General features: G+C 37.1%; 1 protein-coding gene across 31 annotated transcripts in view; it reads left to right on the forward strand.

Annotated features, from left to right (window-relative positions):
- Nucleotides 1–26978, forward strand: part of c2cd5 (C2 calcium dependent domain containing 5) — a 54991-nt gene that overhangs the window by 4445 nt on the left and 23568 nt on the right. For 13 of the 31 annotated variants that reach the window (XM_079824771.1, XM_079824766.1, XM_079824777.1 and 10 more), the window contains exons 7-12: nucleotides 3289–3493; nucleotides 6713–6867; nucleotides 10191–10388; nucleotides 12029–12117; nucleotides 13060–13168; nucleotides 26122–26236. In XM_079824771.1, the coding sequence (XP_079680897.1) occupies nucleotides 3289–3493; nucleotides 6713–6867; nucleotides 10191–10388; nucleotides 12029–12117; nucleotides 13060–13168; nucleotides 26122–26236 (871 nt within the window). Of the gene's footprint in view, nucleotides 1–3288; nucleotides 3494–5889; nucleotides 6012–6712; nucleotides 6868–10190; nucleotides 10389–12028; nucleotides 12118–13059; nucleotides 13169–26121; nucleotides 26237–26978 lie in introns of all 31 variants that reach the window. The other 18 variants (XM_079824769.1, XM_079824773.1, XM_079824772.1 and 15 more) reach the window with 2 other exon arrangements.

Below are 26978 nucleotides of genomic sequence, written 5' to 3' on the forward strand. Positions count from 1 at the left end.
TTTTGCTTGAATATATTTACAGAGATAATATTAGAGATTATATTTACGACAAATTATTATTATTTATGCGTTATGCGTTGCTATTGACGACGGCCATTATAAGGAAGGAAATCCCACAGAATAGAATCTATCTTAAAAAAGTGCATAGAGCTGCTTGATTTATTTGTTGTTTGTTGATTTTCAAATATAAAACTTGTTTAAATGTTTTAAGTGTGTGCATTTGTTCTTTTTGAAAACTTTCATCTCATTTGAACAAAACCGTGATAATATTGATAACCGTGATAATGTGGGTTACTATAATCGTGATGTTAAATTTCCATACCGTTTCATCCCTACATGTGTAAAAAAAATTGCATTATTTTTCTTATATTTTACCTTTATTCTACACTGCTCTGTCCCTCCTTGTAAAAACGGTCTGATGGTTTCCGGGTTGTATCAGGGCTCGACACAAGCAATGGCCCGATGGCCCGGGGCCAGTAAAAGAGTATGTCGGGCTAGTTGAATGCGGGCCAGTGATTGGCCATCCGCAAAGGCAAAACAAATGTCATACCGTTATACAGAATTGCGAAGACGTTGGCTCTCAGTACCTCATCGATGTAGCATGTCGAAGGTAACTTACTCAACTAGCTAGCTAATATATCACCGTAACTTTGCTCATAATTGATAGATCCAAAGTGCGAGTGCTTGACTTGTGTCATGAGTGAATTTGGGTTTCATTCCAAAGGCAGCGCGCGCGCTCCAAAACAGACCGAGACGAGTAAATTATACTTTCGGTTTCATGTGCATGTCAGGGATGGCTGACGCAAAACTGTAGTTCCGAAGCTTTGCGCGATCCGAAGCGCAGATGTTTCGAGTCGAACGATCCGAAGCGTGATTCAAAACACCTATGTCACGTGACTACGGCTAAAGGAAGCCAAAAATATCTTATATAATGTGTATCTTTGTTAATTGTTTATCATAGGCAAACACAGTGCTAACATTACTGGTCAGGCAATAAAAATTCATAGTTACAATGACAATTTGGTTATTTTTGCATGTCTCCAGGGGCTCTCTAGCTCTTAATTCATGTACTCCATTTGCTGTATTGATTAATCCTAATGTATACAATACATACTGCTTAATGGAAAAGTTTTCCTTATATTTCTTTCAGGGCCAATAAAAATATAGAAGGGGCAAGCAAAACTCTGATCTACTGGCTAGGGGTGTAACGGATCGCAGTTGATCGGATCACGACCCACGGTTCGGCACGCGCGTGACCCGCTGATTTATTGCGCTTTTTTTTTAACTTGTGGATTAATCTGAATTGTTTAGCGATCGCAGACTAAAAGACAGTTTTTCTGCCGATATTGCTTTTTAAGTGATCTCGTTCCTTTAAACTCGATGCTGAGTTTCAGAGAAACACATGTGTTCACGTGAACAGGGCATGTTAATCAGTCAACAGTGGCTAGCGGAGAAGTAGAAGAACTTGAAAAGCCTCCCGCATCATTCAAATCGCGTGTATGGGAGCATTTTGGCTTCCCTGTAATATAATGATGACGGAAGAAGGGTGGTGGACAAAACTGTAACAGTATGTAGGCACTGTGGCACGAGAAAGCCGTAGAAAGTGGCGCATACATCGAGCATGGCACCTGCTGACACCCGTTTCACACATACTCCGTTTGCGGTGCGTATTTTTTCCGTACCCATGTAAACGGATACAGCTTTCACTGCACGCGGCTTCGGTCCGTCAGTGAGTTCCAGAAGCACGTGGCCATACAGCTGTGCTGCGATCGTTTCCGCACAGAGTCTATTTTTTGATGTGCTGGCGCTGAATTAAAGTGACAGCGCATCCGCATTAAAACAAACATGTATCGATGCGAAATTCTTGTAATTCCACCACAGATGCATATAATGTAAAGTCTACTCTGTTTCAAAGTCAAGACATGCCTTTTTGCCTCGAGTAAAGCCAGGAAAACGGCCTTTAAATAAACAAGGAGAAATAATGGAGAGCACCTGTCCTTTCTTGGAGGTGGAAAAACAAAGTTCTTTATGACCTGCGGGATTTCTTGTAAAAAGATTTAAAAACGTAAGAAAAGATGAGAGTCGGTTTTTGCAAGTTTTAATTTAAAATGTTTGTTATTTTAACATAGTCTATTGTCTGTTTTGCAACTTGCATGAGCAGTGTAATATATACATCTAAAGTTATAAAGTTATAAAAGTTATAAATATAAATATAAAGTAATGAATTCAATAAAACGTTGTTTAAGTGTAGTGCGCTTAAACATTATATCTATAATATAGTGCAATGCTGAGAGGTCTACTCTCTCCCTGAAAATGTTGACATCCTAATCTTAAAAAAAAAAAAAAAAAAAAAAGAAGCTCCGGCCCATTTTCACGTCTCAGGTTGTTTTTAGTCAAATTTGATTTATTCAGATGGTTATTTATTTATTTTATTTTTGTTAACACCAAAAGTTCCTTGTTAACCTATAAACTATATAGGTTATGTTAACACCAAAAGTTTTCACGTAATAAATGGAAAGCAAATAAAAATAGTCTCCTCCCCCTTTTATTCTGATCCGAAAAATGATCCGATCCGTGACTCATGATCCGTAGTGCGATCCGAACCGTGAGTTTTGTGATCCGTTGCACCACTACTACTGGCCCCAGGGGCCAGTGGGAATTTTTTTTTAATGTTGAGCCCTGGTTGTATGAAGCCAGTCCCTCACCACATTACATAGGCTATTGATTGTCATTTTTAATGTTCTTCAATATTTAATGCATGTAGCCTATGAATAAATCTGGCAAGTTTTTATGACAGCCAAATGTTTATATTTAAAAAAACTAATTGGAGTAGAAATATGATTATGTAATTGTAAAGTTAATATTATAACTTTATTATTATAAAAAACTAAAATTTTGTGTAATTTAAGTGTTTGTATACAAATCAGCTAATTTTTACCTTCAATATTAGTAGGCTAATGTAGTAACTGACTCCCATAGTTTACAACATTAGTTCAGAGATTTGTTTTCCTTGAGAAAATTGGCCATGTATTATACCTGATATATACATCTAAAATAATCAATATTGGATCGAATCGAAAATCGTATCGAATCGAAAGCTTGTGAATCGAATCGAATTGTGAAATTTGTGTCAATACCCAGCCCTACTACTTTACTACTTTAAGTTGCTTTGGTTAAGGTCATCTGCTTAAAGACAACTTACTGTATCCCTGTGTGCAATCTGAGACAGTCCTGAAAATATTTTCTTGGCTCATGTGGTGTGTAAATGCATATGTGTTTCTGTTGTAGGTGAATTGCAGAGGAAGATTGGTCTGAAGGTGCTGGAGATGGGAGGGAATGCAGTGGTTGGGTACTTGCAGTGTTTTGATCTGGAAGGGGAATCAGGCCTTGTGGTTCGTGCCATCGGGACAGCCTGCACACTTGAGAAAATCAGCACACTCCCTGCCACAGCCACACTCCCCAGCAACTCCTCTCCTTCAAAAGACATGAAAGAGTAAGTGTCACAAAGGATGAAATGTCACTGTTTATGCATACGTGCATGTCAGCATCAAGTCTTGCATAATTTTTTTTAAAGAGATTTGGAAATTGTGGTTGTTTTTTGTTGTTGTTATTAATCAATGAGTTTAACAATATCAAATAAATATGTGTATTTTCATTAAATTACTTATATAATTGGAAGTACTGCTTAAAATAATAACACATTTCTAATAAATCAAAATTATTGTAAGTAAAAAAAATATTATTAACCATCTAAATTGCTTCAAAGCATATATTTATATTCTAAATATAGCATCAAAATCAGATGCTATCTCAGTTCATCTGCAGTACATTAGATTAGATTTCTTTTAAACTGAAAATAGGTCAAGAATTGAATTTTGGATTAGGAATAAAAGTGGAGGATTTCTTAGGCTTCAAAGCATATGAGAAATCACAATGTATCCATGCAATTTTTCACCCCTTTAATAAAATAAAAATAGAGGCTGTTTGTTTTGAATTTTCACTCACTGTACAATACCATTCAAAACTTTGGAGACTACATGTGGATTAGATGGATTTTTACATTTAAAAAATGTAAAAAAAAAATAATTTTTTTTATATATATATAATCCTGTGATGCAAAGCTGAATTTCTTAGCATCATTATTCCAATCTTCATTGTCACATGATCCTTCAGAAATCATTGTAATATGATAATTTGCTGCCCCTGAAAACTGTTGAAAATAATTGTGCTGCTTATTAATTTTTTTGGTTTTTTAAAAACTAAATTATACATTTTCTTTAGTATTTTTTAATGAATTGAAGGTTCAAAAGAACATCATTTAATTAAAATTATTTTTTAAAAATGAATTTAATACATCCTTGCTGAATAAAACTATTAATTTCCTTTAAAAAAAATCTTACTGACTGCAAACATTTGAATGGTAGAGTATCGTGATTAATGTTTGCATTTATTTATTTAGCAGACACCAGCAGTTTATTATTATTAAAATAATTTATTAAAATGTTCTAACATTCCTTTTTGGTTTTATTAAGCAGGTATTAATGCAACATGAAAAAGAAGAATATGCTGTACAGTTGTTCACTGTTTTCTGTTTATATATTTATTAATGAGTATGAGGGTGTGTGTGTTTGTTTTATGAGTTGCTGATTTATCATTTCTACAAAAATGCATTCTCAACACACAAACACACCACAATCTTGTTCTCCCCTGCATGTTCTCTATCTCCCTCTTGCTCTCGCTGTCTTTTTCTTCTGACGTTCTCCTGCATGCTGCATCTGTCCTGCACTAGCATGCGTTTGTGTTAGACGGCTAAAAGGTTAAATGCTGTACCGTTGTGCATTTCAGAACTAGTCGTGTTTTGCATCCGGAGTGCTGCCTTGAGTCTGTTGTGTTTTGTGTTTGTGTTTGTGTTGTCTTTTCTCTTGTTCTATAAGGAGCTATGAACTTTTGAACGGCAGTGACCTGCCTAACTAGACAGCATCTTTGGTGCCGTCTAGGTAGTAAGCTCACTAGGTTTTAAGAATCGGCCAATATGGACTTTTCTACCTGTCGTTTTTTGAAGCGTTCTGCCTTGGGTGTGCGTAGGGGTGGGAATCTCTCGACCACCTCACGATTTGATCCAATTCAAATTTCGGGTAATAATGATCCAATTTTAAAATGATTCTTGATCCAAGTTTTTTTTTTGTTATTAATCAATGAGTTTAACAATATTAAATAAATGTGTGTATTTTCATTAAATGACTTATATAATTATAAATACTACTTAAAATAATAACAAATTACTAATAATTCAAAATAATTGTATGTAAAAAATTATTATTAACCATCTAAATTGCTTCAAAGCATACATATATTCTAAATATAGCATCGAAAGTAATTATAAGATAATAAAAGGCACTTTACAAGCAATAAACAAAAAAGTGCTTTCAGTATCTGTCTGACAAGGGCAGTGAGGAATTGTTTTCCTTTTCTCAGGATTATTACTGTTTGATTATTACTGATGACATCATAGACAGCGGCAGGTCTAATAGGCTGTGCAGATCTATTTTAACCTATCAGATGTTTTGTCCTGTCCTTACGACATGAAAGTTTACATTAATTTTGCGCCCTTCAGAATGAACACAAAGCAAGCGCACATTTGAAAGCAAACGTCTGTCAATAATTGAGTTTTGTGTATCAAATTTATAGTGCATTCCATAATGGCATAAATGATGAAAACACTGAAATATCGATAGAATACATTATTTTTCTCCCACCCCTATGTGTTCGCGTGCATGTTTTTGTTATGTCAACGTTACATGTGTGTGCATCCACGTTCTCTGTGATTGTACAGTACACAGTGGGTGCGTGTGTGTTTAATGTATGAAATATGCGTGAATGTGTGTGTAGCTCTCCGCAGGCTGCTCCTTCCACTCTCGGATGTCGTTCCACACACAGCAGTCCAGTTCACAGTGCAAGCAGTCGTCTTTCTCAGGGCTTCTCCGTTTCTGTGCCAACACTGCTGTTCGCCGGTATGAAACCCAGACACAGGAGCTCAGAAGCCCCCAGAGCCAGGCAGTGTAGGCAGGTACCCCATGACCCCCATGACCCCGGCACGGACCTCTCACCACCCCCTGTTCTTCATTGGCAGACAGCTACGACATCACCAGACCCCCTCCCTTCAGCTGCCAAAGCAACCTCGTTTACAGCTTTAAAACACCTCTGAGCAATCAGTCGGCTGCATTCAGCTGTCACTCACGGAGTATATCCAATCAGAGGTGTGGGTTTAGCTTCTGTGTTTTTAAGTTGTGCGTGTGTCCCTTTATTCTCCGGCAGGGTTGTTGAATTTGACATTTTGGCCTTGTAAAGGCAGTAGTCGACCCTTGTTATCAAAGCGTTGTGCTTTGGTTGGCTGAAACACGCTTCTTGTTCATCTCATTTGCATTCTGCCTCTTTTTCAGTTTTCACAGTGTTGGATTTTTCTCCATTAATTTTTTTCTATCCCGCCCACTACATCATGTGCTTTCCTGTCTCCTCTTGACATCCTCACATGCTCTACCCTTTCAGCAGCAAGCAGTCAACACTTTTCCTTCTTCCTTTCTCTGCCTCTGTTCCTTCTTCACACAAACACACACATGCACACGCTCAAACACACGCACACGGGCACAGTCCTCATGTATGACTCTGTGAGTCCGTGTGTGTTGATGGTGTGTGTTACTCCTTGCTCTGACAGGCCAGGTTTTGGGGAGGAGGCCCCAGGCGTCCCGTTGTCCTCAGGACCCCCTACCCCTCTGAGAGCACAAACCTTCTCTTCCTTCTCCCCCTCCAAGTCCTACAGTCGCCAGTCCTCCTCCTCTGACACAGAGCTGAGCCTAACCCCCAAAACTGGTAAGATACCCGTCCCCACCTGACCTCAGGCACACTACCAGACACTCTCTCTCTCTCTCTTAACGGGCCTTGATTTTAATTAGGGATGCACTGAAATTAAAATCCTGGGCCAAAACCGAAAATTCTTGATGGACTTGGCCGAAAACGGCCCTTTTAAATTTGAAATGAGTGGGGTTTTTGTTGTATAATTGGATTCATATTAGAATTTTTAATTTAATTAAATAATTTTCTTGAATTTTTATTTAAAAATACAAGCCAATAAAATAAAACAACCACACTTTTATTTAAAGTAACACCAAAACTGGACAGAAAATATATTAAAATGATATTAAAGGGGTCATAGAATGCCATTTTTGTACAAGTTAATATGATTCTTTAGTGTCTAAATGAAAAGTTTGTAATATACTTTAATTAAAAATTCTCATTAGTATTGTAAGAAAACACTCATTTTACCTGGTAAAAACCAGCTCTGGTTTCAGCAAGCCATTTCAGTGTATGTGACTTTAAATGATAATGAGCTTTGCTCACCCCGCCCCCTCTGCTCTGTGGGGCGTTCGGTTCGACCCGACACAACACCACAACACACGTGGAGTGTTGCCTTGACAACAGTTGAGGGTATATTTTCGAGAAATAATGGCAACGGGAGTCTCTGAGGACACATCTGAGCAACCTTATCAATTTGAACCGGAGTCGGACCAGGAACAAGATGACGAACCCAACGAAGTTAGAACAGGACGTTTCTGAATGGTTGGTTAACGTCATGTCACTTTGATCTATCTTTTTACTGGCAGAGTAGCGTAGTTGCTATGTGTTTACTGATGTGTATGTTAGTTCATTGACAGATTGATGTTATGTTATAAGATTTTTTTTTGACATTACTTCTTAATCAGTAACAGACACCGTTATAAACCATGTACAAAAGTAAGCTTAGTGTAGTGTTACCACGTTAACTTTATCACCCGAGTACACAGTTTGTAATAACAACCATAACGCGTTGTTCATTATAAACGTGGGATTATGAATTATATTGAGACCATCATACACAGAAAGCATGGTGTAATGTAACTTACCCTGTAAACTTTAGCCTCATTCATTGTGAAGCGTGCAAGCGATTTGCAAAGATTAATATAAAGGTTAATAAAACGTTACACTCACTTCTTCCTGAGGTGCAGCAGGAACACGATCCTTTTTTCAAGAGCAGCTTATTAGCAAAACCTGCTTTATACTGACCCTCGTTTATAAAGCAGTCTGCTGAGAAATGATTGCGCAAACATTGACGTTGATCGGGGGGAATATTCCCTTCTAAAACAAAACTCAGCAGCCACTGGGTCTTACGCGGTTCAGATTTAGGAACATCAAAATGACTGCTGTGTTCGTTATTACACCCAACAACACAACACCACAATCGCTTAGACGCCATTCTGCTCCAGAGTATCAACAATGGCGGACTGATGACAGCTCGCTCAGGGCGGGTCTGTGTTGAAACGCTGCTGTCAATCAACAATCGTAGGAGGGGCGTACACCGTGTAACGTCACACGATCAGACGGCTCGATTTGAGACAGGGGAAAACATATAAGGAGATTAAAAAAAAACACTGGATGTATTTTTATCATTATAGGATGGTTGTGTACAGGCACTGCCAACACACATTTCCGTATAATCAACTTGTAAAAGTGCATGTACCATTCTATGACCCCTTTAAATATCAATATATTATTATACAGATTTGTTTGGACCAATTATCAAACTATGTATAGTCCTTCAAAGCTATTATTATTAGAGCATGTAAACAGAGCGTAGTGGGGAACAGGTCAGTGAACAAGATTGTAGTGTAATTTTACCTTTTTTCTCTTTTGGCCAAAAGCCGAAAATGCCATTTTCATCTCATTATTTTTGGCGGCCAAAATTTCAGTACATCCCTAATTTTAATCAATATCAGTGTGCTGACCCCAGTATCAAGGCCTAGAGGCAGAGGGTGTAGGCACAGTGTCTCTGTTTATTTTGGTCTTTTTTATTTTTATTTATGTTTGTTGTGTTATCCCTCCATTATTGCTTTATCTGCATGTGTGAGATGTTTATTTTTATTTGACTCAAGGCTGTGATCTTGGATTTTGTACAGTTGGAATTTAAAGAAATTATAATTTTGTTTACTTCTTACTTTTATTATCTTTCCATGGGTGCAAACTACTCACCTTTATGCTAAACCATCAGTTTGTTATACAAAAATAGGTAACTTATTTGTTTCATGCTAAACCAAGGAGCTTATTTTTACAGTAAGGTTACATTTTTAGAGGGATGAGTGGCTCTGTCATTATTTACTCACCCTCATGTCGTTCCAAACCTGTGTTCAGGTTTGTGAGTTACTTTCCTCTGTGTAACACAATAAATGTTTTTTTGTCCATACTATGAAAGTCAATGGGGACCAATGTTGTTTGGCTCCCAAAATTCTTTATAATATCTTGTTTTGTGGTCCGCAGAAGAAAGTTAGTCGGTTGACAATGACAATAAAGGTGAGTAAATGATGACAGGATTTGAATTTTTGGATGGACTATCCTTTTAACATGAGGCCTCTGAAGAGAGGTATTTTGTGAAGTAGATAAGGTTGATATTTACCATATATTACCATATAAAATAAAATAAGCTTTTCAATCCACACAGCACCACCCAATAAAAATGTATCCCACACTTGCTAACACTGTAGAAATGTTGCATTATGGTATCTATTATTAATCTTACTATTATTAGCTTTAAACTAAATATTCTGAAGCAAATTTACCTAAACTGTGGAATTATATTTTCTACATTTTTAAATATGGTTTGAAAAGTTTTGAACTTCAATACACCCTAATATGAAAATGTTGTTTCCATACAATATTATTTTGTAATGACTATGCCTATCAAGCTAAAAAAAAACAACCAAATCACCATTAAAAAACAAGTTTTTGTTATATCTTCAAAGTCTTCTCAAGTGATAAGACAGCTTTGTATGAGGAGCAAACAGAATTATGATAATTCACAGATTTAGTCAAAGTCCAGTCAAAGCTCTGCAAACTACAAAAGTCATTCTGACAGAAGTTTTAGTTTTGGATGTCAATTTTGGATGAACTGTTTACAGTGTATATCTTCAAAAACAACCTGCTGGAAATAAAACCCTGGGAAACTTTCTGACCTTTTTAACCTCTCATCAGTTTGCATCCCGGTCTTTCTGAGTTCCTTTTTCTGTTTACATTTCAGTCACCCACCCCCCTTATTTTTTTCTCATGTGATGTCTTCATACCGTTTCTCCCCAAACTCTCCTTCTCTCTCATTCTTTCTCTGTCAGCGAGGATATTTCTGTGTCCCAGTTCTCCCGCCCTTGAGTCTGAATCATCTTCCCTCCCCTCTGTCCATCTGCCCCGTCACTTTCGGCCAGGGATGGCCTCCTGGAGTTCAACTCCTCCCCCACTCCATGTCAGCCAATCAGACACAGCCATGCTGAGAAAGAGCGTGTCTTTCAGTGAGGAACTGCTGCTGGCCTCTGGTAGGACACACCCACTGCTGTCCCTATGACCTTTGACCCTTGGTGCAGAGACTGCATCCAGTGTGACCACACCTACCCCTGTGCTGCCCCCTGGCAGAATATCATGGCTCTCTCTGCATAAATCGTACTAACAAATGGATTTTTCCTCATTTGCCCTCACACCTTTTATCGACAAATACACTCTGAGTGCTTCTGATAGAGCAGTGTGGTTTAATGTCTTTTGAGCACTCTGATTTAACGAAACCCCACTTGCATGTTTTTTCAGCCTGACTGCAAGTTAGATTTCTCTACCAATGGAAGAGCAAACAAGAAAAGCAAACCAGCGACCCTCAGTCATCTCTCATTGGCTGGTTCCATAAAATCTCATTTCCTAGTGCCTGGGCTCTGAGCTTGTGTGTCTGAAACTGTTTGTTAATCATTTGAATCTGTCCAAATGTGATGACCAGATGAAGTTTCCCAGCTAGTGAATGAGTAGATTTGAAACTTGTGCTTGTTATGAATGTTATTTCTTAAAATGTTTTCTATGGGTTCATATTTGCATTATTTTAAGTGTTTATCCAACTAATGTAATTAATGTAAATTTTTAGAATATAAAATTTGCCTTGTATTTTCAAAATAGATGTGATTAATTTACATTTGTATATTAGTCTGCTCCTCTACCTAATAGAGTGTAGAAAGTCACCATATTGGCTAGGAAGGCTGTGTGCACCAAATTAATTATACCACCGTTCAAAAGTTTAATCTGTAAGAATAATGTTACAAAAGATTTATATTTCAAATATTTTTCTTTTGAACTTTCTGTTTATCACAGAATCCTGAAAAAAATTATAGGTTTCCACAAAAATATTAAGCAGCACAACTGTTTTCAACATTGATAATAATCATAGAAATGTTTATTGGGCAGCAAATCAGTATATTAGAATGATTTCTGATCATGTGACATTGAAGACTGTTGACTATTGAAGAGTTAAATTGCTGAAAATTCAGCTTTACATCACAGGAATAAATTACATTTTAAAATCTATTACAATAGAAAACAGTTGTATGGAATTGTAACATTTCACAATATTACTGTTTTACGCCTCGGTGATCATAAAATACTTATTTCAAAAATCTTATCGACCCAAAACTTGAACGGGAGTGTCTATTAATCATTTTTGCATGCACATGATTTCTTTTTTCAGGTATTCTGGTGAAGCCTTTATATATAAAAATAGGTTACTATTTTAAAAAGGTTATATATGCTCCACAGCTATTAGAATATTCCTGTAGGCATGTTCTTTTCATACTTTGACAACTAAATAAATAGCTCTTCTCTATATCAATTTTCTTTTTGCACTTAAAAATGTGTTTCCTCTCTTTACGATGATCTGTATCATGTAGGCGATAATTATAAACAAGTAATTTGTTTACAGAATTGAAGCTAGAATTGCTAATTACTAGAAACCAAAAGATAAAAAACCATGCAATTTTATAAAAGATTATTATTCTGCATTTAAACACAGTCATAGGCACACAGATGAGGTGAATGTATGTGAGTGCATGAGCTATTGTAACATTGTTTATTTGGTTGTTTAGAAGTGAAGTATCGTTTGCAATCTTTCATTTCCCCTGAATTTCACTCTCTTCTCCACCAACAGGAATGGGAAGTGGTGGCAGTGCAGGGAAGGAGGCGGGGCCTCTTAAAGCTCTTCTGAGGCAGCAGACCCAATCAGCACTAGAGCAGAGAGTAAGACAAAGCTAATATATTCACATGCATTTATATATTCACAATCATGCACAAAAGACTGGTGATTATCAGAATTATGTTTCTCCACTCTATCGCTCTCTCACTGGATTCCAGGGGGTTTCATCATCCTCTGAAGCATTTGTTAGGACAGGGGTATGTCTGGAGAGGGCATGCCGAATGTTTCTGGTTGTAGAATCTTTCGTTTTTCTTGTTTCCTAAACTCCTCCTCCCTGTTTGAGAACCTTGAGCTGGAAGATCTGCATCTCTTCTACTGTCCTATTGACTTCATTATCAAACCAATGACACATCAGTATTGTGACTATTGGTTTGGGCGTTATGTGGTAATGCACCCATTTACATGGAGAATGTTCTAGAACCTTTGACAGGTGCTAGGAAGCTCTCGTTTGCTGTGATCTTTGTCTGATTTTGGTCTAGGGGGGGAATGTCTTGTGAAATAATGAAATGATGATTCATGTAAAAGAAGAGTTCTTGAAGCCTGCGTCTTCACACTCGTATATGGATGAGAAAGAACTGCTGGTAACAATTTTGTTCAGGCTTTTAATCAGGACTCCTTGAATATTCTTTATGTATTTGAGTGGTAAGTTAAGTAAATATAAGGGCCTCCATATGCATTTAAGCTGAGGACCACTTTTTAAACCACTCACATCTACTGAAAGTCCTGATGTATTGCACTCTGCAAAGTTGTTAACCAGTAAAATAGTCTTAAGTGTCTGAATCTCTGTATCTCTGCATGAGTCTTGTGTTGCAATTGCTAAATATTGACAATGTAATGGCACGACCCAGAGGTTTCAGTTTCTGAAGTTGTGTGTGTGAAGATTTCAGTACAGAAGCTCACCTGTCTTCATGACATTTGCTAGAATGCCAGTGGGTCACCTGTGTCCGTTCTGTGTGACCCCTCCATCACCGTTCTGTGTGTTTCAGGAATACCCTTTCTTCACGTTGACCTCGTTCCCTCCTGGATTTCTCCTTCACTTGGGGGGTGTGGTCAGTGCACGCTCAGTTAAGCTTCTGGATCGAATCCACAACCCAGGTAAGATGGCTCGTATTACACAAGCACAAACATAAATAAACACCTGCAACACACCAAATATATGATACGTTAACACAATTTCAAACAACAAAACTTTACTGTAGTGAGTACTAGGGCTGAACGATACATCGAATTTTCATCGTCATCGCGATATGAACTCGCGCGATGAACACATTGCAACAGACAGCCTGACACGATGAATAAGGGAAAACAGTTGATTACATGCGCCAATCTGAGTTAAGTATTCTGAATACTTGGATTACTTCCACATTGAATTGCATTTTATAAGTGTAGGAATGCGTCCATCAAATCCTGCTTACTAAACATATATTATAAAATATTTAGCTAACGTCAAACGGGGCCAACGGCTCTTGGGCTAGTAAATCAGCGCATAGGAGAACATTATGCGCTGATTTACTAGCCTAAGAGCCGTTGCACGTCAACTAAGCAGGAGCACCTGCGGTGGTCCGCCAAAATACTTTTTTTTTTGTATGTGAAGCTGTTTTACGTGAATATTATGACACGAGTGAAGCACAAAGTTTTATTTACAAAATAAATAATAGGTTCGCAGTTAAATGTTACATCACAAGCCATGGAAACATATGGATTCATGCCGATCGAGGCTTTATGTGGTGAGCCAAATTTAAGTTTGCTTGCGTTTTGCTATCTGGTCACACGATTTTCCACGAATTTAACAATAGCTTACTCCATTTTATTCTACTGGACATGGAATCTCTTATTTATTTTCCCAAATCCTCATTTACGTCTCTGACAGGGGATTAAACATTTCTTCCTTGTTTGATTTATTTAGGAGTAGGCTATATTCGCATCATTTACTGTGGTAAAGTAGAAAAGGTAGGACAGATACATTTTACTTCAAACTTTACTTTATTTAACACAGTTTGCGCTGCTATTAGACTTGGTTTTGTGAGATTTTGTGTATAGCGCATTTCATACACGCCGGAGATTTTTAGTTTCGCTTTCTCTCACAGCGCATATTCAAAAAAAGCCTACGTTCTTGACCCTGCGGAAGATAATTTCGTTCTTCACATTTTACTACAAGTAGGCTAGCCTATCAGTTTTGGAACATCAGAAGAAAACATGAAGATATTAGAAAACGATGCTTCTTTCCTGCTCGTGTCATCCCTTTCAGCGCAAAGGCATATGACGCACGTCTGTGGGGAAATATAAACGATTTTTTTCTTTAACTTATATTAGGGCTATTTATATTTCGATTATTTACAAATATTTATTTAAATGTTTTACAGGCTGTAGTAGGCTATGTTGTTTCACTGATGGAAGTACGTTAGGCCTACTAAAATAAACACTTGCAATATAAGCCTTATATATTTTTTTTTCGAAATGTAGGCTATTTAATTGAGATATATATATATACACCTCAATCTCAATTAAATAGCCTACATTTTGAAAATAAAAAATATAAACAAATAATATATTTAACGAATATATAACGAATTTATATAATATAGGCTAAAAATATATATTGGCCTAGGCGTGCGTGCGTGTGTATCCGCCACCGCGCCACTGCACAGTTGCACTGCCGTGTTATATTTCGTTCTCCATTCTCTTTTTTTCTTTAATATGAAATGCTGTTTGAATACATGTATTCCGTTACTGCCAACACTGAACACGACCTATTAAAGCACTAAGACATGGGAACAGTAGCCTATAGCTATATTCACATTTGAATATTTATCGCAAGTCATATCGTCATCGCAATATTAAACAATGTTATCGCACATCGCAGCTTTTCCTTATATCGTGCAGCCCTAGTGAGTACTAGGGCTGGGTTGAGAATATTGATTTCTATAGATTAGCCAATATTGATGCTTCAATCCCCAAGTATCAATCTTTTTAGTCTTTACTGTTATCAGTTTATCCGTGAACAAATCTTCACTAAACATTATTTGTAGCACTCCTCCCATCCAATAAATCGCAATATGCTTTGTGTTTTACTTTTGATATGAAACAAAGTCTCAGTTTTCAAATTTAAATGTATTGTTTTCAAACAATAAATACCGCTTTGGTGCTCTTTAATGTGGCGTGACAGATTTCTGTAGCCGCCTCTTTTTAAGTGAAGTGGCTGTGCCACAAACACAGAAGGTATGTTGAAAGATACAGTAATGTATCATGTTTTGTGTAATCACTCAGTGTTTCAACCTCGGAAAGGCGTCTATAAAACATCAAACAATATGTCTTGTAATGTTGCATTTACTTCAGAAATGCCATTCAATGTCCATAGTTTTTTAGTCAGGTAGAAAACATAACTCTGGACAGGAGCATTTTTCTAATTATATACACTATATTACATATTCATTATATTTTTACTCAACCTATTCTTCAATATTTAATGTATTTTTTAATAAATCCGTTATGACAGCCATCATTTAAATGTTTACATTTCCAAAAACAAATAGAGTAGAATAGAAACAATTTTATAATTTAAAAGTTATTATGAGGTTATTATTAAAAACTGCCTTCTGTGCAATTTAAATGTTTGTATACAAATCAGTTAATAATTTTAACCTTTTATATTAGTGTACCAACTGACAGGGTTCCCTGTATAGTTCACAACATTAGTTGAGAGAGATACTTCCTTCTACCGGTTCTGTATCCAAATTTAAAAAAAAAAAAAATTATTTCAAATAAATGAAATTGAATCGAGTTCAGAATTGAATCACAACCTTGTGAATCGAAATTGAATTGTGAAATTTGTGTCAGTACCCAGCCCTAGTAAGAACAGACAAATCAGCTGGTGTATTTTTGAGGCAGTTTGGAAGTGTGCATGTTGTGCGCAAGGCATTTGTTGTATTTGCAATTTCAGTTCCTTGTACAGTATATGTTCTGCATCACATGCACCATTTCTTGGCCTTAACGTTTGTCCTCTCCATCAGGGCCTGAATTTCGTTTCTGGGTGGAATTCCCTCCTTAGGTGACTCTTATTGGGAGTAGGGGGGATTGTTTAATTTGAAGGGGGTTAATTTTTTTTTTTTAATTACAATTATTTCACCTAAATACTAAATGTTTGCTCACTCTTTTAGTGTTTTTACACTAAGCTTGATTTAACAAATAAATTACAAGCAGTAGCACAAATAAATACAGGAAAAATAGATACAAATGAAAGTTGTTTAGGTAGGTCTAACAGTAGCATTCTACAGTATTTGAATTAAGTAATCAAATGTAAAATAACATTGGATAGTCTTCACTGCAAAAAGTAAATACAGATTATTCCTTGAAATTAAAGTTACAAAAGTTATTCAGTCATGCAGCAAATTATTTTAGCTTTTTGTTGTTTGATTAACTTTAATGACACAGACAGCAGCAGGCTTATTAGCTTGCTGTCACTCAAATGCAGAGATGCAATGTACTGTTAAATGTTTACGTTCACTTAAGACATAACTAACTTTGTTTACGAGGATACTCACCAAGACTCACAAGATATTTGTGTGCCTTTGGCCATTTAAGCACAATAAGTCGAAATTCAGGCCCTGTCCAGCATATGATGCTCTATTACTCTTCTTTGCTTATAGAAGATTTTGAGACATCGATCTCCCCTGAACATTATTTTTGCCTATTGCATTTTTTCATTATTAGCACATGCACAAAAAGTTACTGTTTGTAACCTGCATATACCCTTTATAATCTATGCTAACATTGCTTTATAGGGGATGTAAATATTGGCATTGATGCAATTTAAAATATTGTTTTGTAAAATGTTTTAATAGGAAGGTTCTGGCAAGCTTCTCTGCATTCTCATGGGGACTTTAATTACTGCTGTAGAAAACTCAAATGCTATCCGAATCTACAATTGTGTACCACTATTTGTACCATGTCTTTCCATAGACTTCAGAGAGTTTGTAGTGCTGTTGTACTCACTTGATTTTTCCAGTGCGTAATTATGAATCAGACCAAAATAATAATTTTTAATTAATGGAGCATTAAGGGCTCTAGACTGCGACCAAAATGGTCGCAAATGCAATATTTTTTTGCATTGGTGCGCTTTGGCTGGTGCTGAGTCAGAGACGGATGACAATTATTCAGTGTTTTCAACCACATAAGGTTTATTTTACATTTCAATACACAAGTACTAGCAAAACAATACATTTATAGTTTGTAATATACACACAGTGATGTCTATGGAAGTGGAAATAATGACGACGTGATATATTCATATCTGATTCACATTGTGTAAGTAACTATAAAGTTTACTCTATTCTTCTCCCACTTTACCGGCCACTTACTTTCATGTATTTCAGGAGAAGTGGATGAATTGACGTGTTGTAAATCTGACAGATCCGATTCTCTGAACTGTGGCATAAACAAACGTGACGACGCCGATCACACATTATAGATCAACTAACCTGATCATTATCATTTCAACAAAACACGTTCACTTGCATGTATTTGAGAATCGGAATATTAGGTAGTTGATGACATAGCCAGCAAGTTAGTGAATATTTTGAATAAAAAGGAAAAACTAAATAAAAGCAACACATCTGCCATATAGTGCTATTTTGGCTGCGGTGTGTCACGTGAAAGGCATGATGCATTGTCATGGAAATATTACTTAAAGAAAATTATAATACCAATAGCAATAATACTTTTTTGCTTGTTGGAAGCAAATTTCAGATTAAAATATTTTGCAAATATCAAGCTTTTAGTCACGTCAATCTTTACATCAATGCAAAACCAGCATATATAAATCAAGAGAACGATTCATCAACATGCAAGGTCATTATGATTTAATATAAAAAAAGGGTGCAACCAAATTGTAAGTCACACTGAGAAAGTTAGTCGCACCAGAGCGACCAGTGGGAAGAAGGAGTCTAGAGCCCTGCACATTGCATAAAAACTTGAAATCTTGTAAGAGCGAATTTTTACATCCCTGTTGCCTGATTCTTATATATCTTCATTTTATCTACCCATGATTTTTTTATTTTTATTATTGCATAATTCTCATTCCTTGCCTATCCTAACACACTATCCTCAGTATGACTCATAACTCTTGTCACCTTTTGTGAAGCTGCCCATTGCAGTTATCTCTAATTGCATTTGTTTAAAACTTGCATGCATTTAACTCTTTCCCTGCCAGCGTTAAAAAAAAAAAAAAAAAAACTTGCTAGCCACTGCCAACATTTTTGATCATTTTCACAAAATTGTAATGCCCTCAGAATATTTTGTAAAATGAATATCTGAACATGCAATATATCAAAAGAAAAGAACAGAGCCTCTGTTTAAAAAAACATTTTGAGCAAAAAAACAGCATTTTTGTCAAAGACTGCATCCAGATAAAACATAGATGAAATACCCTAACCTTAACCCTTTTGTAATATGAATATCTGAACATGCAATGCATCACAAGAAAAGAACAGAGCCTCTGTTTAAAAAAAAAAACCTGTTTTATCCTAGCTTAATGCATTCTTTTATCAACACTTTTTTTTCATTAAAAAAAGCAACATTTTGAGCAAAAAACTACATTTTTGTCAAAGACTACATCCAGATCAAAACATAGATGGAACATATACCACCCTATACCACTTCCTGGGTCAACATTTCATTCAGTAACATTAGGAAGATTTGATTTATATGCTATTTAATGTTGATGATCGCGTTTTTTTTACATGTGCATCTGCTTACATTTGCTATCGCTCGTTTCTGCTTCTTCACCTGTGTTTTGGATCGGGAGATTCAGTACTCTTTCAGAAGATACACAATAGCGTCCCTACCGCGTAATAGTGAAAACCAGGAAAGACGGACATTTTCATCAATGGCGGGGAAAGAGTTAAGCTTCCAGCTAACCAAGCTGAGCCATTACCTACTAATTTACATTGTATATGCTGATGTGTTTCCAAATTAGGTATCACACAGAGAAGCTGTTATTTTGTTAGTGGAGTGTAATTAAAGGCAGAAAACTGTAATTAAGCTCTAGAGTGCAGAGGCTATTTGTTGTTTTATTTTCTTAATTGTAATGTCTAATGTAATTGTTGGACTGCAAACACACACAAACACCCACTATCTTCATTTAACAATATACAAATGAAATGCATCTACAACTACATCTATATCTATGTATGGAAGTGTGTGGGAGTGTGTGTGCATTAATTAAAGCATGGTTTGGTTGAAGGAGCTGCTCATGTAGTTTTTATTGTAGATGTGCTGGTTTAGAGCCTCTGAGGTAGTGCTGCTGCATGCTTTCTCTCTCTCTCTCTCTCTCTCTCTCTCTCTCTCTCTCTCTCTCTCTCTCTCTCTCTCTCTCTCTCTCTCTTCAACCCCTTTTTCCCTTAATTCTCTATTCTCTCTCTCAGACCTTTGTATTCTTCCTCTCTGTCCATCTCTTCTCTCTTGCTCTCGTTCTCGTGGTCACCCTTTCAGATAACTCTTGTCTGACTTTGCAGTTCCTGTGGAGTGGTGTTGTCCAGTGTTGTGTTCTTGTTTGTAGTTAGTGTTTGGTTTTCTTTTTCTTTTCTACTCTCTTTCTCTCTCTTTCTCTATTTTTCTCTCCACTCCTTTAACCGATCTACTAATGTGGCGATTTGGCTCAGCCTTGGGTAACACCAGATCATACAAACTGCTAGACTGGAATAGTTTCACTGCAGGTACTACCCTACCCTCAGTCCTGCTTTACACACACACACACACACACACACACACACACACACACACACACACACACACACACACACACACACACACACACACACACACACTTATACGCAGCCCCTGGCAGCTCAGCTGTTATGCACTTCTAATGATTGAATACATATTTTCAAGTTCTATGCAGTATTGAATTTTGAATATTTTCCATTAGCAAATAATACAGTGATAATGCTTAAAGTGATGATAGTTTACCCAATAATACAAATTCTGTCATTATTTACTCACCCTTATGTTTTCCAAACCCATATGATTTTTCTTTCATCTGTCAAAACCTTATTTATTAAGGGTACATGGGTCAAAAACACAGAAAACAACTAGGCATATTTTATTTTTTGTTTCTTTAGAACTTTGTGGTGAGGCTAGTGAAAATTTTGGCAGGGCAAGTCAAAATTAGAACCGCTGTCCCAACCGGGCCAGTAGAAAAAAATCCCGAGTTGAGCCTTGCGTCTACATTCAATCTCCGTTATCACGAAACTCAATACAACAAAAACATCCATCCTCCAGTTTTTGACTTTGTTGAATGCCATGCTCAAATGACGTTGCTGTCTGTCAGCTTACGCCACTTCAGAGATCCTACTGCTGGTGCGAAGGCAAACAAGGAAAATGGCTCTAGGGGACAATTTAGTTCTCGGGGAGCGCCTTGGTGGCTAGTTCCTTTAATTATTTTTAAGTTATAAAAGCTATTCAGTCAAGAGCCATCAGTGTTTTTTTTCTGTGTCTTATTTGATTAACGTTAAAAACACAGGCAGCAGCAGGAATATTAGGTTGCTGTTATTTTAAGACCTAATGCACAGATCCAATACACTTTTGCATTGTTTATCAATGTAAACACACGCTAATGAAGTCTTTGCTTTTTTTTGCAGCATCTCGCACATGACACATCATTCTAAAAATGCGGTGCTCAAGTTAAAAAGAAGTTTTAAAAATGCGTCTCTATAGGTATTGTGCTTTTATTTGTTTCACTGACCTGCATCTCGTGCTTTTAACAGCAAAAACGCGTTCTGTGTGAACCAGCGTTTTATTTGACGTGAATATGTTCGTTCAAGCGCAAGAGCGGGTGAAAGAAGACTCGATTCCGTATTGGTGCGCTGTCTGAAATCGGTCTTTCGGGGCACGGTTTGGATGTGTGCTGAACACACAACTTCTCAAACAGCGAGTACTGAATTTAGTTTTCTTTTGTGTCTTCTTGCGCTTGAATATTTAAATTGACGATGCCTGCGAATGATAAACTTTCGTGACGATGTATCACTGGCCCAATCAGGCAAGTGACAGTTCCTTCTACTATCCTTAGCATCATTCGCGTCATTCAGTCCTTATTGTCCAGCCCTGAGATGTATAAGTTACACACTTATATGCTACATATCATCGAGGCTAAGAAAAGATTGCAATGTGCCTGGGCTTTGACAAGGTCCATCTATTTTTTTTAGGGTTTTTTTAATGTACCGCCTGTACTGGTGTTTCGTTTGGAATGCGTTCGGCCAAACAATGTACACTTAAGTCAGTGGTAGTTCTGTAGTAGGAGCTAATTTAGTCCTCCCAAAAGGTGTTCCTATAATTACAATTGTTTCCAGTTCCTGCTGTGCGAATACATCAAAAAGCGGGTTCTTCCACGAAGATAGTAGATTTTTATCGAATAACGACTTTGCTTTATGGAATGCAAAAGAAGATTTTAGGAAATTCATACAGGTTTTGAACAACATGAGGGTAAATAAATGACACTTTAAAATTAGGTGAACGTTTCCTTTTAATATATGTTGAAAATTTGTATTCCATGCATATTCACAATAAAGATCTTTGATAAAAAAAATTATTAAATGTGTAAAAAGAATAATTTTTGAATAATTTATGCTCATTTTCTAGTCCTTACACAGCAAATCTTACATATACGCAGACTTGCACATATAAACTAATGCTTTTTCTCAGTAGTGAGTGTTGCATGAGCTGCCATGCGCTGTGCTTCTGAATGAAGGTGTGTCGGGCAGCTGTTGCATGCTTTAGCTGGATGCGTGGCTGTTCTCTGCTCTGGCCGATCAGTTCTTGATCTGCTCTGACTGCGCTTCACCTGCCCCTTTACCCAGCGTCCCCTGATCACAACCACTTGATCTACCAATTCAGAGAAGTGGACTTGGGCAATGTTCTACTTTCAGTCATGAATTGTCTCATGACCTCTGTGTGCTTGTAGTGCTGGTTCCTCTGTGGTCATTGTTGCTTCCCAGTACTAAAGTAAAAAGGATTCATACATTATGGATTATGATTGTGCCAGCTGATATCACGTGTTCTAATGGTATTGATTTGTAGTTATTGTCTGGGTTCGTACTTGTCGGCAGGGGATGTTTAAAACGTATTTAAAGATGTTTGGTTTCTTTACTGAATATTTTGGTAAATGCATCTTTTGGTGTTTTTGTGAATATGGAAATTGCTAAAAGTTTAACATTGCTCAGGAACTGTAAACAGCTGGCAGCCGAGTCCAAAATGAAATATCTATAATACAAATTTTAGTTTAAAAATTGGTTTTGGTGAGTAAATAGACATAGTCTGACCTTATTGATGTAAGCAATGTACACAAAACATATAAACCGTTTGTCACAAATATAGAGAAAAACTGCTTAATAATGCCGTTGTCATAGATATAAAAATTTTTTCATTTAAATGTAATATATTTTAATATAATAATATAATACAATTCTTGGCTCTGGCAGGTGCACTTTTTCAATGATTTATATATACAGTATATATAGTCACAAAAGCAATTGGACACTTGGATGTCAATGGTTGTTAATGCTCAGTTACTAGTCAGGTCACAAGTGATTTGAATCATTATAGATGTGGTAAGGTGAGCAGTAGACCATTATTTATTTTTTGCTCTTATATGCTGTGCACCTTTCTTTTTACCGTTGCCGTTCAAACTCCCTCCTGCTGTGGGCTGTTTATCCAAAATAGGATGGAGTTTGTTCTCCTTTGGGAAGCATGACTGCACTTGCAGGGGAATGCTCTGCCTACTGTTTGTCAGTCAGGAGAATGGCAAATCACACCACTGTCCTCTTCATCTTCACCATAACTGTCATCTTCCTCATTCCCTCAGCCCTCTCCTAGTATGTGGTAAACAGGCAGGGGAGTTTGCTTTCATGAAAGCCCCCTGCTCTCAGAGAACATGAGCACCTGTTCGTGCATGTGTGAGTGAGTCTGTGTGAGAGAGAGAGAGAATAGCTCAGGTACTAGCCTTGTTTGCTTTAGCGCATAATTTGCTCTGAGGACAATTTTGATGATTTGTCACTGTTACAAAAACATATACATTTGCACAACTAAATTAATAAAACGCATTTTTGATTCTGTTTTAAGGCCTGTTTCACACCATATGCTCAAACATCTGCTTAATTATGTATTGTTTTTTTTCTGATGCATAACCAAACTCTACAGAAAATGTAATTACATTCAATTTAATATATTATTGATATACAGTGAATCCGGAAAGTATTCACATTGCGTCACTTTTTCCACATTTTGTTATATTATAGCCTTATTCCAAAATTGATTAAATTCATAATTGTTTTTCCTCAATTCTACAAACAATACCCGATAATGACAACATGAAAGAAGGTTGTTTGAAATCTTTGCAAATGTATTAAAAATAAAAATGAATGTACATAAGTATTCACAGCCTTTGCCATTACACTCAAAACACTCAGGTGTATCCTGTTTTCATTGATTATCCTTGAGATGTTTCTACAACTTGATTGGAGTCCACCTGTGGTAAGTTCAGTTGATTGGACATGATTTGGAAAGGCACACACCTGTCTATATAAGGGCCCACAGTTAACAGTGCACAAACCAAGCCATGAAGTCCAAGGAATTGTCTGTAGACCTCCGAGACAGGATTGTATCAAGACACAGTCTGGTCTGCAGCATTGAAGGTCCCAATAAGCACATGGCCTCCATCATCCGTAAATGGAAGAAGTTTGGAACCACCAGGACTCTTCCTAGATCTGGCCACCCGGCCAAACTGAGTGATCGGGGGAGAAGGGCCTTAGTCAGGGAGATGACCAAGAACCTGATGGTTACTCTGACAAATCTCCAGCTGTTCTCTGTGGAGAGAGGAGAACCTTCCAAAAGCACAACCATCTCTGCAGCACTCCACCAATCAAGCCTGTATGGTAGAGTGGCCAGATAGCACACGACAGCCCGCCAGGAGTTTGCCAAAAGGCACCTGAAGGACTCTCAGACCATGAGAAACAAAATGATCTTGTCTGATGAAACAAAGATTGAACTCTTTGGCCTGAATGGCAAGCGTCATGTCTCAAGGAAACCAGACACCGCTCATCACCTGGCCAATACCATCCCTACAGTGAAGCATGGTGGTGGCAGCATCATGCTGTGGGGATGTTTTTCAGCGGCAGGAACTGGGAGACTAGTCAGGATCGAGGGAAAGATGAATGCAGCAATGTACAGAGATATCCTTGATGAAAACCTGCTCCAGAGCGCTCTGGACCTCAGACTGCGTTCATGCATTCATCTTTCCTTGCCACTGTCGCCTCTGGCTTGGCTTGCTCAGTTGGGGACACTACATTTTTCAACTAAATATCCAAATAAATCTAATTATTAAATTAAATTAACCATATAAACTAAATTACTGATCTAATTACTGTTCTAATGCCCACATTGTCACTGTATGATAATTGAAATGAGCTGATGACATCACCGTTTTCTCCAGAACGGCTGAATAAAATTCTGTTGCATTATTTTCCTCTTTAACACTGTGAAGCTGCTTTGAAACAATCTGCATTGTTAAAAGCGCTATATAAATAAAATTGACTTGACTTGGGCAAAGGTTCATCTTCCAACAGGACAACGACCCTAAGCACACTGCCAAGATAACAAAGGAGTGGCTACGGGACAACTCTGTGAATGTCCTTGAGTGGCCCAGTCAGAGCCCAGACTTGAACCCGATTAAACACCTCTGGAGAGATCTGGAAATGGCTGTGCACTGACACTCCCCATCCAACCTGATGGAGCTTGAGAGGTCCTGCAAAGAAGAATAGGAGAAACTGCCCAAAAATAGTTGCGCCAAGCTTATAGCATCATACTCAAAAAGACTTGAGGCTGTAATTGGTGCCAAAGGTGCTTCAACAAAGTATTAAGAAAAGGCTGTGAATACTTATGTACATGTGAATTTTTTTATTTTCTTTTTATAAATTTGCAAAGATTTCATACAAATATCTTTCACGTTGTCATTATGGGGTATTGTTTGTAGAATTGAGGGGAAAAAATGAATTTGATCCATTTTGGAATAAGGCTGTAAACAACAATACAAAATGTGGAAAAAGTGAAGCGCTGTGAATACTTTCAGGATGCACTGTAGAGCAGGGTTTCCCAAACTGGGATACATGAAAAATTATAATAAATAAATAGTTTTGAAAGTAAAAACAAAACACTTAATAAAAAGATCAAATATTTTGTTTACCTGCATGTCATATGACCAATAACTGATATCAGAGAACCGTCACTTTGCAAATATTTTGTTAAATTATTGAAATATTAAAGGGTTCACCCAAAAATGAAAATTCTGTCATTAATTTCTCACCTTCATGCCATTCCAAACCCGTATGACCTTTGTTCATATTTGGAACACAAATTAAGATAAACAGAGCCGGCGTTCTGACATGTTTACTGTGTTTACAATGTGAACAGCGTAGGAGACTGACACAGAAGAGAAGAAATTGTTGAATAAAGTCGCCATTTCCGTGTTTTTTTCGCACAAAAAGTATACTTGTCGCTTCATAACATCAAGGTTGAACAAATATGAACATTGTAGTCACATGGAACATTGTAGTCACTGTATAACAATGTCTTTGCTATCTTTTTGGGGCTTGAAAGTGGTAATAACGTTGCAGTCTATGTGGGGTCAGAAAGCTCTCGGATTTCATCAAAAATATCTTAATTTGTGTTCGGAAGATGAACGAAGGTCTTGCGGGTTTGGAACGACATGAGGGTAAGTAATTAATGACAGAATTTTCATTTTTGGCTGAACTAACCCTTTAACCCATAAAATCTCAGTGTAAAAGCTTTAAGTAAAAAAAATTTAGATCAAAGGGGGTTCAGCTGACAAAAGTTTGGGAATCCCTGAAATGGACAATAATAATAAATGAAAGTGCAAAGAGTGAGTTGTGCCAGACTTGGGAGCATCGAGTAACCAGCTAACAGGGCTAGTATGCTGTTAATGCAAGAGGGGTGTTTATGTGCCAATGGTGTGCGTGATGTTGTAAATATGTTTGTTTCAGACGAGCCGGAGACACGGGATGCTTGGTGGGAGGAGATCCGTCAGGAAATAAAGTCTCATACCAAAGCTCTCGGCTGCCACGCTGTGGTGGGGTACAGCGAGTCCACCAGCATCTGGTACTTAACAAACAAACACTCACAAACACACACACAGACACAACTCTGAGGATGTTTTCAAACAGTGCATCTCAACTTATTTGACTCCCAAGGCCTCCCATTGTCCACAACAATATTTTAAGGCACCTCATTGTTTTCAGATGTTTGTGATTTACTGGATAATGATGGATTTTTAGAACTTGGCATAGAAGTAGAAAAATGTATATTTATTATAAAAATGCCCAGAGAGATTTATGACTCTTCCAGGTCTAGAAATTGCCATTTTAAAATTAGACTTCCTCATTTGTCCAGGTTTTTCAAGATTCATAAAAGGAGAAATATCATGATTTTTAGTAGTTTTTACTTGTTTTAATGCTTGTTTTGTCAAATTTCTGTCAATGGCGGGGAAAGAGTTAAAGTTGAAAAAGTTCTTTAGATTATTCAAATATATTCCGGGTTCACACTAAAAAAAAGTTTATTTTAAGAACTGCTCTAAAAGGTTCTTTGGGGAATCCAAAATGGTTATTCTATGGCAGGGACGGGCAACTTTGGTCGAGGAAGGCCACTGTCCTGCAGAGTTTAGCTCCAACCCTAATGAAACACACCTGAACAAGCTAATCAATGTCTTTAAGATTACTAGAAATCTACATTTAGGTGAGCTTTTATCAGTGTTGGAGCTAAACTCTGCAGGATAGTGGCCCTCTTGGACCAAGGTTGCCCATTCCTGTCCTATGGCAATGCTGCAAAAAAAAAACTTTTGGAC

The sequence above is a fragment of the Gobio gobio genome (assembly GCF_949357685.1).
Source record: "Gobio gobio genome assembly, chromosome: 9".
Classification (NCBI taxonomy): Eukaryota; Metazoa; Chordata; class Actinopteri; order Cypriniformes; family Gobionidae; genus Gobio; species Gobio gobio.